At 44.1% G+C, this 13557-nt stretch overlaps 1 protein-coding gene across 1 annotated transcript in view; it reads left to right on the top strand.

Moving 5' to 3' along the window:
• Window positions 1–6371, top strand: part of LOC146808532 (extracellular calcium-sensing receptor-like) — a 67280-nt gene extending 60909 nt beyond the window's left edge. The window contains exon 4 of the mRNA XM_085623983.1: window positions 6147–6371. Within this exon, the coding sequence (XP_085480109.1) occupies window positions 6147–6371 (225 nt within the window). The remainder of the gene's footprint in view (window positions 1–6146) is intronic.
• The last annotated feature ends 7186 nt before the right edge of the window (window positions 6372–13557 follow it).

Genomic DNA, 13557 nt, shown 5'->3' with positions numbered 1-13557 from the left:
CGGCGGCAATCAACTCATCCACCCCTAAGATCATTCAAGCCATTAACCCGGTACAACATAAGCTAACTCTGCTAAAAAAAAACTCCCACTGGTCTAACGTTACGTTCTCAATGACATCACCAAAATTCTAGCGACTACCAAACTCAACAACCACTTCAATAACACCGTCCTCTCAAATTGCCTACCCCACATCTGCCATATCATCTCCCCTCTCTGGACCAAAATCATCAAGGCCTCGCTAACACAAGGTCACATCCCAGACTGCCTAAAAACTGGTCAAGTCAACCCTATCCTAAAAAAAACGACAGCTAACACCTCCGACCCCAACAACGTCCGACCAATAAGCCACATTCCCATGCTAGCAAACGTCTTGGAAAAATGTGTTCAGCAACAACTGAACCAACACATCACAAACTTCAATCTACTGAACATCCACCAATCAGGTTTCAGACCTGGCCACAGCACAGAAACAGCCATCTTGCACATAGTAGACAACGCCCTCCTAGCTCTTGACCGCAATGAAACCTGCCTACTAGTCCTGCTCGACCTCTCATCAGCCTTCGATACGGTCAATCACGACAAACTTCTAAGAAGACTAGAAAACAGGATGGGTTTATCTGGCACAGTCCTTCTATGGTTCAAATCCTTTCTGGAAAACAGAACGCAATTGTACATGACCAACACGATTCTTTCTCCCTCCTCACCTAACCTACTAGGAGTACTACAAGCCTCTACCCTATCCCCCACGCTATTCAACTTATATGTCGAACCACTTACCGATCTCCTACAGCAGGTGAACATCTCCTACCACATGTACGTGGACGACACTCAACTTTACAATAAGATCACCTCCATTGAAGCGATAAAGACAATGGGGCAGATTTACAAGCCCTGTGCGCCACCTTTGCGTCACTTTTAACATGGGAAAAGTGACGCAAAAGTGGCGCAAGGGGCTTGTAAATCTGCCCCCATGAATCTAGCTCTCGAAAAAAACGTCCAATGGTTAACGACCAACTTCCTCAAGCTACACTCACAAAAATCTGAATTTCTTTTAATCCCCCTCCCAATAACTCCCGGGAAACAAAGGAATGGACCAAAATTATCAATGCTCTGAATTGCATGCCAACGTTGGTGGACTCCACAATATCACTTGGAATCACACTGGATAAGAACCTTAACATGCATACTCACATCAACTTGATGGCTAAAAATGCTCGCTTTCACCTCAGCTATCTCAGAAAAATGAAGCCATTCAACGAGAACCCGGACCTCAAAACTGCAGTTCAGTCCTTAGTCACATCGAGGCTGGAATACGGATGTTCTACCCTCTCAGGGCTTCCCAAAATCTCAACCACCCCTCTAAAAGCTTGTCTCAACACCGCAGCAAGTCTCATAACAGGATCTAGGAAATTTGACCACATATCACCACACCTGAAGGCACTCAACTGGCTACCCTATGAAGCTCATATTCACTTAAAGATGGCTTGCATCCCTCACAAGGCGTTACACCACAACACCCCCCAGTACCTATTCCAAAAACTCATCTTATCTGGAGGAAACAGACATTCTAGGAGCGTGGATAATCTACACCTGAAAACCTCGCGGTTCAACAAGACTAAAACCTCCAACAGAGCATCTTCTGGAGCGGAGCCAAGAATTTGGATCTCGCTTCCGCAATTCATCAGAAAAATCGCCTCGACACCTCTCTTCAAAAAGGAAGCAAAATTATTCTTGATGAGCAAATTCCTCCCTTAAATCCGCACAAACACCACACCAGCTTACTACCTCAAACTTGCCTATACTCTAAGCCTGGGCAAAGCACTACGCTACACTCGCGTAGTTTGCGAAGTTCGCGCTACTTCGCACTACGCGAACTGCACGTAGCACAGTGCGAACACGCATAGCGTAGTGTTGCGTAGTGCTGCGGTCATTTTTTGCTTGCTCGCGGTCCTCAACGTCAAGTTGGTGACCGCGAGCAGGCAAAATGACATCCCTGCGAGACTTTTTCCTTGTTCTCAATCAGCAACATCAAGTTGGCGATCGCGAGCATGGAAAATAAACCTCCCGGCGAGATTCCCAACGCGAGGAGGTCAGGTTTCTCATTGCGAGTGGTCGCGCATGCTCGCGACCGCTCGCGATGAGAAATTACCAGTTCGCGTTGAGAAAGCTGCCGCTCGAGTAAAAATCTACACGAGCAGCAGAAAACTACAGCTCACACTGTGCAAGATGCCATTTACAATGATTGCACAGTGCCGGTTGCTTGTCCGCACTGTGCAATCATTGAAAACGACATCTGGCACAGTGCGAACAAGGTACTACGCAGTTCGCGAAGTGCTACGCGTAGCTCGCGTAGTGCGAACTGCACTTTGCGTAGCTTTGCGAAGTGCTACTTCGCGAACTACGCCCAGGGTTACTATACTCTCCGTCCACTGATATTTCGAAGCTAAGACTTGCACAATCTCGAATTGATTCTTATTGCTCAGAACAATTCTCTATTCTGCTTTTATCCTCCGAACTCTGTTATTCTATGTTGTTACTTTGTATGCTATGTTTTTGTATGCCATGTTTTTACTAATTGTGCTATTCACACCTTGCCTACTTTGTAAAGCGCTCTGATACCCTACCCTGGGTCTGGTTCATGCTATAGAAAACTCTGAAAATAAATAAAAATGAGGTAGGGTGGTGTCACCAAGCGGATTTGAATCTTATGATTAGACCTGGTCATAAGCAATCTGTCACTATTGTCAATGTTGTTTCTGATCAGGAGTCATGGAAAGAATCTTTTAGGAATGTTTTTCTAGGCAAAGTCGGCAAGATTACTAATTTTGTTCACACCATCAAAGTTTAAGAGAACAGTGTACCTGTAAAGAACAATCTACGCAATGTACCATACAGTGTTAGAAATTAGTTATCTATGATTCTGAAGAAAATGCCAGATGATGGAATCATTGAACAAGTGGATGCAAGTTTATGTCTTTGTGTTGACCTAAGGTCACTTAGTGATTCCATTTGGATGGAGAATTTTCCTCTTCCACGTATTGAAGATTTGATTAAAACTGTTGGACTGTCTACATGTGTTTCAAAATTGGATAGTAGGGCAGCTTACCATCAGGTTGTGTGAGATGAGCAGTCTCATCATCTTGCATTTGTCACATCTGATGGTGTGTTTCAATTTTACCGCATGCCGTTTGGGCTGGCCTCAGCAGCGTTGGTTTTCCAGAAAGTGATGACAAGGATGTTTAACAATGTTTCAAACGTAGTTGTTTTCCAGGATGATATTTTGATTTATGCTAATTCTTTAATGGAGCATGATAAGTGTGTTGAGAAAGTGTTCTCTCTGTTGGAGAACAATGGTGTGACAATCAGAGAAGACAAATGTGTCTTTGGTGTTAATGAAATAGAATATCTGTGACATGTGTTGATGTATGAAGGTGTAAAACCTAAACCCAGTATTATTGAGAGCATAGAGAATACACCACATCGTACAGACAGAGAACAACTCTGATCGTTTTTAGGGTTTTACAAATTTTATGCCAAGTTTATACAAAATTATGCTTAAATGACTGCATGTTTCAAGGATCTAATTCTGATTTTAGATGGTCTAATGAGTGTCAACATAGTTTTGATTGTATCAAGCAGAGTATCTTGTCAGCGCCTGCTTTCCAACCATATGTAGAGGGTCGTGACATTTTTGTATCTGTGGATGCCAATGCATATTGTATGGGGGCTGTCTTGTCTCAGATGTGCAATTGTACTGATGTTACTGTAGGGTTTGCATCCAGGAGATTAAGAGATGTGGAATCAAGGTATTCTGTAATAGGAAGAAAGATGTTAGCCTGTGTCTGGGGTGTGGAAAAATTAAAACCTTATCTTTGGGGAAGAGCATTTGACCTTAGAACGAATCACAAACCGATGGTTGAAATTCTATCGGGCTAGAGCATGAAGATATAAAACTACAGCCAGGTTAGCCACACTTTAACTTCAAAGTAAGTTATATTGGAGGCGGTAAAAATGTCAGTGCAGATTTTCTATCTTGCCTGCCTGTGGAGAATGACTGTATGGAAGTTGTACATGATGAAATTGAAGAGTGTATAATTGCTAAAGTTGAAGACCGGGTTATTTGTGCTGACATGGTTGAGTGGTGCAAGAGAATAAATGAGGATGTGGAGTTAAGCAAGTTGGTATCTTTGGTGAAATCGGGATGGCCGAGGGAAAAGTCTCTGGAGATTTCTGTACAACCATACTGCAAGCTAGCAGAAGAGGTATCATTGGAAGGTAAGGTGTTGGTAAGAGAAGATAAGCTAGTTCCATCTTCATGGTTCCGCCAACAAATTCTAGAGACTGCGCATGCGGGACATTTACGCATGACTGTCAAAAAATGCTGAAAAAAAAGATTTCTGGTTGCCGGGTGTCAACACTGATGTAGACAGATTGGTAAGAAACTGCATGAAATGTTGCTCTAGTGATAAGCATTTGATCACTACTGTAAGTATGCCTATTCCTGTAGCCAATCCCAGTAAAGTGTGGCAGAGAATTGCTGTAGATTTTTTGGGACCTTATCATATATTGCCTCCCAGAATTAGGCATTATATATTGCTAGTGGATCATCTTTCACGGTGGGTGTAGGTGCGTGGAGCAGCAGTACCTAACACAGAGAATGCAAAAAGAATTCAAATTTTTCCCGTGACATATTTACCAAGGAGAGAACTCCAGAAGAGCTTCTCACAGACAATGGAGTTCAGTTCACTGCTCTTGCCATGAAAGGATTTCTGAATGAATGTGGTGTGAAACATTTATGTACTCCCCTTTATCATCCTTAAGCTAATGGAAAAGTTAAAAGGCTCAACAGAGTATTGGTGGAGCGTATCCAAAGTGCTATCAGATCTACGATATAGTGTGAAACTGTGTTAAGAGAGTTGGTTTGAGCTTGCAGGTTCACACCTTATTTGGTTATGGGGTAGGTACCTTTTGAACTTATAAGAGGAAGTAAGGTGGTATCTTCTTTATGCCTGTTTTGGAAGGTGGACATGATGGGTCAGAGTTGTGACATTTCTTTGGCTTGTGAGAAAGCTAGGCTGTTGAATGATAAACACAATATTTTATGATGTCAGAGAGAAGCTGAATTTAAGGACAGTGTTATTAAGAAGTCTAGAGTTCAAGTTACAGTTGCAAGATCCTGTTTGGGTCACTGAGATGAGAGGTAAGGCTGTGCGTTTGTCAAATGGACAATGGTGGAATTTGTCCAGAGTTGTCAAAGTGGAAAACGGTGACATGGAAAAAGTCAGAGATGGGGACAAATCTATTTCAGAAATCTAGCACGGAAGTATTTTAAGGGATTCAGAGAGTTCAATGTTGAGGAAGAGCGGAAGGAATACCAGACTGCCCAAAAAGAAATACAGAATAGTTTATTTTCTTAGATTAATTCATTTTGTTTTTTTTCACATTTTTTTCTTCTCTTTTTCATTCAGTTTTGCATTGCTTATTTTGTTTTATTACACATCTTTAAAAGGAGAAAGGATGTGTGGCATGTTAAGATAGTATTTCTTCTCTGTTAGGCTTTATATTATGTAATGATTTTATGTTATTCTATTGGCTCTTCATATGTTCCACTGTGGAATGTTTCTTGTATCTATTTAAATAGTACTGGACATTATATTCTCTGAGCCCTTTGTACCAGCAGTGTCGTTACAGCTACCTTCTACAATAAATAATTATTGTCTACATGTTGGAGGGCTTTCTACACTTAAGAATTTACCACAGAGTTGGTCAGTAAGCTTTCACACAAGAAAGAACCACACAAGTGTTTACAAGCATGCTTTACTATTTATTAACACAACACTAAAAACTCACCTGGTATATCTCCCAACCGGAGATATCAAATATAAACAAGTAACACTTTAGAAACAGTCAAGTAGCACAGAAAAACACAAGGGGCTCTATATGGAGACCAAACCATAAATTAAGAAAGTGGTATAAGTAGTAAGTACCAACACAAGATTGTTAACAAAAGATAGAGGAGCCCAGGGTAAGCAAGGAACCCACAAAGGTGAGTAGCTAGGGTTGCCCGGGTTCAGAGGGGATAACACTGGGTCAAACATCCATAGGGTAACACAGGGTAAGTTGCAGTTGGTATTTTCTTGTCTCAGGACCCTTGTCTCAGGACCCCAAAGACAACAATTGGATCAAGGGAGGTTGGAGAGCCACCTAGAGTACCAGGATACCTACAACAGGGAACCAGGGTGCACAGGGACGAAGTGGTGCCGGAATCGCCCATTGGAACCAATGGAGGATCTTGGAAGTCTGGCGCCTGCAGCAATTCGTGGACCATGGCAGTGGAACTCAAATGTGGATTCTGGATGAGAAGTACCTGAAAACAGAGAGGATAGAGTCAAAACCACTGGGAGGAGTCCAGGAGGAGGAGGAGCACAATTCCAACCCTTGTAAGAGGTACTTGCTGAAGCACAACATTCTTGAGGAAGCAGCTGTGAAGCCCAGGCAATGATGCAGGAGCACAGGCGTTTTCCACAAGCAGTCCCATGATGGATGAGGAATGCAGGCAGGTCAGTGGCTGGCGGAACCACCAACAAGCCTTGGAAAAGTTGCTTGGATGCATACCAGCAAGATCTGTGGGACTAACCCAGCAAAGGTAAGTCAGGGCTAGCCCCCAGCATGCAGGAGAGGCAGCATGAACTGTTGGAGCCCCCTCGAAGACCCTCTGGCACCAGGCACAGGGAGTCGCAGGGAAGCCTCAGCAGCACACAGATGATGGAGGCCCACAGTGCAGAGGATGCAGGCAGGACATTGTTTATGGAGCTGTGCAATGCTGAAGACTGGGGCCTCTTGGAGCTTGAAGATCTTCCATGAAGAGAGCCAACAACCCTTGGCAACAGCAAACAGCTGTGGTGCACAGCGAGGCATTTCACATCAGCTAGAGAGCAATTACAGTCACCCAAGATGCAGTGAAGACTAGTCAGGCCTCTGGAGAGCCAACAAAGTACCACCTGTGATGCAGAGCTGGGTGAAGTCTGCGGGACATCAGGATCAGCAAACTGTTCATCGATGTAGAGGTGCCTGTGGATGCAGGGAAGTGACTCCTTCACTTCAAGGGAGATCTCTTCTTGCTTGGATGCAGACAGAGTCCTTTCTGACGAGGAAGATGCAAAGCCACAGAGTTGAAGAATCTTGAAGCGCATGAAGACAAAGGTGCAGCAGGAGTCGTCCCACTGAGAGCAATCTTGTGGTTAGTACATGCTCGAAGAAGCAGCAGAGTTCCAGCGTCCCCCAGCAAAAGAGTCATTAGATGATCTTAGGAAGACATGCAGTCTCTCATTGAAGAGGTTGTCTGGATGAATCTACGGACCCACCCTCAGGGGAGCCCATTAAGTAACCAGAAAAAGGGGAAGGACCTCTACTGTGGGGATCCACCTATCAGGGGTGGCCAGGGACACTCCTCAGCTGGCCTAGCCAGTCAGAAGCTCCCAGGGACCAAGATTCAACATGGCAGAATCAAGCAGCCTACTGGGAGAACTCTGGGCACCTCCCAACGGAGGAATTGGACAGGGGGTGGACACTCCCCTGTTCTTTGTGTAGTTTTCCGCCAGAGCAGGAGCCAAGGGCTCCTGAACTGGGCAAAACTGGTTTATGCAAGGAGGGCATGAAGTCTGCCCTTCAATTCTGTCTGGTGGCACTATTAAGGCCCCCCATGCTACCAAATTCTAAAGGAGAGGTGGTTACATCTCTCTTTAGCAATAAGTCCTCTGTTAAAATTCCCCTGCCCGAGTTAAGCTCATCAGCAGGGGGCAGAACACTGTCTTAGGTCAGCACAGTGTGGGCTGTAAGGCAGACCCTGTAATCCTTCAGTACATGGTATCATGCAGCTTCCAGGTCCCACTCTCTGGGATGCATTTGATCAATGTTCTCTCAGCTCTTCCCACAGGTCCCACTTTCTGTCTGTGGCCCTTTCTTGCACTCTGTTCCACCTGAAGTTTCTCTCTCACTCTTTAATCAATTCTATTAATGTTCTGCCTGACCCTTCTAAAGGACATTTGTTTTGTCTGCATCTGTTCACTATAATTAACTGCTTATTCCCCCTTCAGGTTCCCCCCTCTGTCTGCAATGATGCCTGTCCGCCTGGATTCAGAAAAGCCGCCAAGGAGGGGATGCCTTCATGCTGTTTTGACTGCATTTCGTGTTCCCTTGGAGAAATTAGCAATGGCACAGGTGCATTTTCTCCAGATATTGTCTTTATTTAATGGTTCAGCAGATGCAAATGATAATTACACATACTAATCAATAATATATTATTCTTTATTATCTTCTAATGCAATAAGTACATGATTTGGCAGCTCACTGTTTTTCCCCAAAATCAATTAATGGGTTGTCTATCCTCAACCCAGGCACCCTTGTGACCTACCAGGACCAATTGAGTTGCAAAGAAAAAACACCCTATGGGGCACATGCATGAAGCATTTTTGTATTCGTTTGCAAATACAAAAAAGGCTTTTCACCTGCATCAAACCCAAATTGCAATTTGGTAACCTGTTAATGAATCGCAAATTGGGTTTTGCGATTCAGTATTTGGAAGGGGCATGTTAAGAGAGTTCCTTCGAAATACCGAATCATAACAACATGCATGAATGTTTTGTGACCATGAATGCATATTCCCACCTACTTCAAGTAGGTGGTAACCCATTCACAAATGGGAAGGGGTCCCCAAGGGACCCTTTTCCCCTTTGTGAATGGTTGTAAAAGCATTTGTAAGACCAGGCAGTGGTCCCACAGACTACTGCCTGCTCTTAAAAAATTAAAAGAAAACTTTCCATTTTACTTTTTGTAAAGCATCTCGTTTTCCTTTAGGGAAAATGGGCTGCTTTACAAAAAAAATAGATTGCTTTATTTAAGAACAATTACGGACATGGTGGTCTGCTGACCTCAGCAGGCCACCATCCCTGAGACTTTTGCGATTCCCAGGGGGTCGCAAAGTGCAATCTACCTCATTAATATTAATGAGGGAGAGTGATTTGCAACACCCCCTAGGAATCGCAATCTGAAACTCTTTGAGATTCATGCATTGTAAATTGCTATTACCTAATTGCGATTCTCAGGAATTCGCAATTAGGTATTTGCAATTTACAATGTTGATGCATGTGCCCCTCAGTCCCTCTCTTATGCTCTCCTCTGTAATCTAGCAATAAAGGGGGTCGAATCCAAAAAACACTTCATGTGTTTGCCCAAGCTAAAAAGGGAATTTAGGTTGTGGAATGCGACGGGGTGGGAGGGCTATAAATATTGTTAGGAAAAAAAGGGTATTTGAAGTAAGGAAGATTACCAGTAAGTAATTGAACTATGACCACCTTAACCCATTTTCTCACACCATATCAAAGCAATGAACTGCAACCTAATTCCCTGCCACAAAAAATTAGGACATCCCAAATTAAGCAAATTAATCATTTAATCCAAAAATAGGAGTATAAACATCCGGGCATAGTGGCCACTAATACTTTAGAACCAAAAGGAGGCAACCATTTCCTCTGTAGAACTATCCCGTATTTTACCTGGTAAAGGGGTGTCCCTTGAATCATATGTAATAGAAATAAGAGACTTAGGGCCAGATATCCCAACTTTTTTTGCATGCGCAAATGGGTTTGAGACCCGTGTGTGACTGCAAAAAACCTTGGAAATCAATCTGCGACGCGCAAAATAGGATAAGTGACTCACTATTAGCAAGGGGCGTTCCAAGGGCATTCCCGCCTAATAGTGACTCCTGAAGCTGTGTATGACTGTTTTGCGACTGCAAATTGTGGTCGTAAAAAAGTCGCAGTTTACCACCCTTCACAGAAGGGTGGTAAACCACTAGCAAATGGGAAGGGGTCCCCAGGGAACCCCTTCCCCTTTGTGAGTGGGACCACTGCCTGCCCTTAAAAAACAAGCATTTACAATGCAATAGGTCTCGCATTTGTGAGAGTTTATGCTATTGACATTCTAAATGACAATGCCTTTTATATCTTTGTTTCAGAAACCAATACATTAATAAAAGGCATTGTAATCTACAATGCTAATAGCTTAAACTCTAGTAAATGTGAGACCTACTGCATTGCAAATCCTTGTTATGAATGGAAGGAATCTCTCTGAGGGAGTGAGTAATTCCAGGAAACTAACCCACCGCTCACAACTCAGCACATTCCGGAAGCATAACAACAGAGCGGGCCTCACCCCCAGAGAGCGGGGAGTGCGGGAGCCTACACCCAATCCTAAACCCGGTAAAAGAAAGCACGCAGTACTCACAGTAGTGACTCTTGTATTCTCTATTTGGTTCACAGAACTAGGGGTGGCCTGTGGGGTCCGCTGGGGCCCATAGATGACCCAGATCTTGGACCACTCTCCTCGTAGGCTGCTATACCACCGCAGACATTGGGAGGTGGGCCGGGCGAGTGGGTGATGAGGGAACTGTCCTCGACCTTTTCGCTGGTGGCTCCCACTTGCCCGGACGTAGGTGAGAACCGACACCAAGCCTTGCCAGCCCTTTAAGGGTTTCAGGAGGTCGGTTTGGAGGCACGTGGTGTGGCCTGGGTGTGCCCGGGTTAGTGGTGGTAGGAGGCTCTGTGGTATGCCACCCCAGCTGACAGCATCCATCTGCCATAGAAGTGGAGTTCAGGAAACCACAGCTGGTACGCACCACGTCTGTGCGACAGGTCCTTCAAGAGAGCCATGGGGAAGACTGAACATCAATGCATGCTGGTAAGACTGTCTCCAACAGCGATACGCTATCGGCAAATATGCATAATCTGTATAGATATAAAGGTTCCAGTGACCTGAGGAAGCGCAAAGGGGCACCTGCGTGGATGTTATTAAATATGCAAAGATAAATGTGGAGACGTTGTAGGGCCTGAGAGTCAACTGACGATCATGTGGTTGGAAATCTATTCTTTATTAGCAATTGACATAAAAGGAGGTACATGAGAACAGCTCAGGCAACAAGTAACCACATAGGGCATCAACATGCCCGGCACATCATCCCGCTTGGTCACAGAAGGATTAAGCATTCAAATGTAGACTGCGAACAATTTAGAAAAAATACAATCGATGCATGTAAATCAAAGATTAAATAAACAACAACATTACAAAAAATGAGACCTAAAAAGCGGCATTGAAACCGATCTCGAAAGTGAACGCAATCACAAGCAAAAAAGCCCGCGAGTGGTGCACGCGTGCGTGCCTCAGCGAGACATGTGGTTTCAATTTTCGTGCCCGTGTCTGGGCATGATAATTGAAACCACATGACGGCCGGTGCGCGTAATAGACACCAATAGGCCGTGGGCGGAGCAATGCGCCCTCCTTTGGCCTATTGCGTGATCTCTTTTTAAAAAACACTCACACAAAGCCCAATAGCATGCCCCAAAAGGAAAAGCACACGCTTGTGCGTGTGCGATTCCTAGACCTGTTTTCAAACCCCCATACAAAATGTCTCGCGCTGCATGAGCAGCCCTGCGCACTGCAACGCTAGGTGCAAGACCTAATGAAACTGAAAAGTTTCATTTTTATTTTTTAAATGCATCAACGAGCAGCAATTAGAAAAAATGCTTTATTTAAAAGCAGTCCCAGACATGGTGGTCTGCTGGCCCCAGCAGGCCACCATCCCTAGGAGAGCTATCCAGTCCAAATGTGGTCGCAAATTGTGACAGCTTCAATAATATGCAGGACTCATGCAATTTGCGACCCCATAGGGAATCGCAAAGAGTGTCTGAGACACTGTTGTGCATCCCAATGTGTGAGTCGCAAAGTGTGAGTTGCAAATGCGATTCAATTTGAGACTTGCAAATTGGTGGGTCGTACATCTGGCCCGTAACCCATTTACTTTAGCATTGGAGGTCTTTTGTCCATACAAATAAATACCAAAATTTACAAAAGATTTTCATTTTGCATAAACACTTTTGCCACATATAATTACATCTTCACAGCCATTAATACATCCCAAGTATTCTGAGCCTTTTCTTCCAGAGTAGTAGTTGTTGGAAAAAATAAGAGACAATAATTTTCTGATCCTGAGGAAATGACTACATTACTTAAGTACAAAAACCTAGCCCTAATCTAAGAAACGATCTACATGAAAAGAATCTCTAATTAAGTGGTATAGTGGACAAAGGGCCAGATGAACGACCCACCAATTTCGACGCTTCTTTTTTTTTAAAAATCCATCCCGTTTTCCTTAAAGGAAAACGAGATGCATTTAAAAAAGAAAAATGAAACTTTTCAGTTTCATTTTTTTAAGGGCAGGCAGTGGTAAACTGCGAGTGTTTTGCCGCTGCAAATGGGGTCGCGAAACAATTGTACATGGCATGGTGACTCGCTATTAGGAAGGGCCGCCCCTTCCTAATAGCGGGAGTCACAAATGCAATTTTGCGAGTCAGTGACTCGCAAAATAGCATTTGTACATACCACTACCCTTTTCTGTGGTCGCAAATGGAAAGATCTCCCATTTACGGCCACAAAAAAGGGTCGTACATCTGGCTTAAAGACCCTAAGTCTTCACTTCTATGAGTTGCGAGCAGATGCTATAGCCACCCAAAAAAAAACATACCTTTATGCTTGTATGGATGTGTGAATGGGTGTTTGAGTGCTTGTATTGATGTGTGAATGGGTATGCAAGTGGTTGTGTGGGTGTGTGAGTACTTGTATGGGTGACTGAGTGGCTGTGTTAAGGAGCTGTATGGGGTAGTGAGTGGGTGTGTGAGTGGATGTATAGGTGAATAAGTGGATATGTGAGTAGCAGTATGGGTGAGTGTGTGACTGTGCAAGCGGCTGTATGGCTAAGTTACTGGTTGCATGACAAGCTGTATGAGTGAGTGAGTGGGTATGCTAGAACTTGTATGTGTTTGCGAGTGGACATGTGAGTGAATGAGTGGGTGTATGAGAGGCAGTATAAGGGTGTGAGTGGATGTGCAAGTGCTCCTGTGGATGATGTAATCAGTGATGTCATTTGAGATGTCATGAGTTTTATAATATGTGAGGTCATAAGCGATACATTGTGGGGTATAGCTGTTGAATTTCACTAGTTTTGTGCAAGTGAAATCTGAGCCTAACTATAACATCCTTGTAACCTTTGTTTTTTCCAGTGAATTTCTAAGGTTTTTAAAATTCTATTTGCTAACTATAATGTCCCAGGGAACATGTTTTTTTAGCTAATAATCGCATTTGCATAGTGATGGAGAAAAGGGGTGGGCCTCTGACCAGCTCTCATGAATTCTGCTAAGTCAGACGCACTGGCGGTAACATGAGGGCTTCTTGGCCCCCAAGGAACCTTAGCATCCAACAGGACTTCATCCCCCAACCAGTAGTGCACCAGTAGGCCCATTTGAAGAGAGGTGAAGAAAGGGGACGGGACCCCTGAATCCCTCTCAGCAATTCTGCTGTATGGTACTTACTGGAGGCAACAGGACAGCTTCTTAAAACTCAAGGAGCCTCAGCAGTCAAGGGGACTTCATCCCCCAACTAGTAGTGTGTCAGGAAGTATGTTTCCAGAGTGGTGGAAAAAGGGGACGTGGCCTCCAAAGACCTCTC

This window comes from Triturus cristatus, chromosome 8, assembly GCF_964204655.1.
Source record: "Triturus cristatus chromosome 8, aTriCri1.1, whole genome shotgun sequence".
NCBI lineage: Eukaryota > Metazoa > Chordata > Amphibia > Caudata > Salamandridae > Triturus > Triturus cristatus.
Note: the sequence above shows the minus strand (reverse complement) of the source record. Positions and strands in the feature narration are given on the sequence as shown.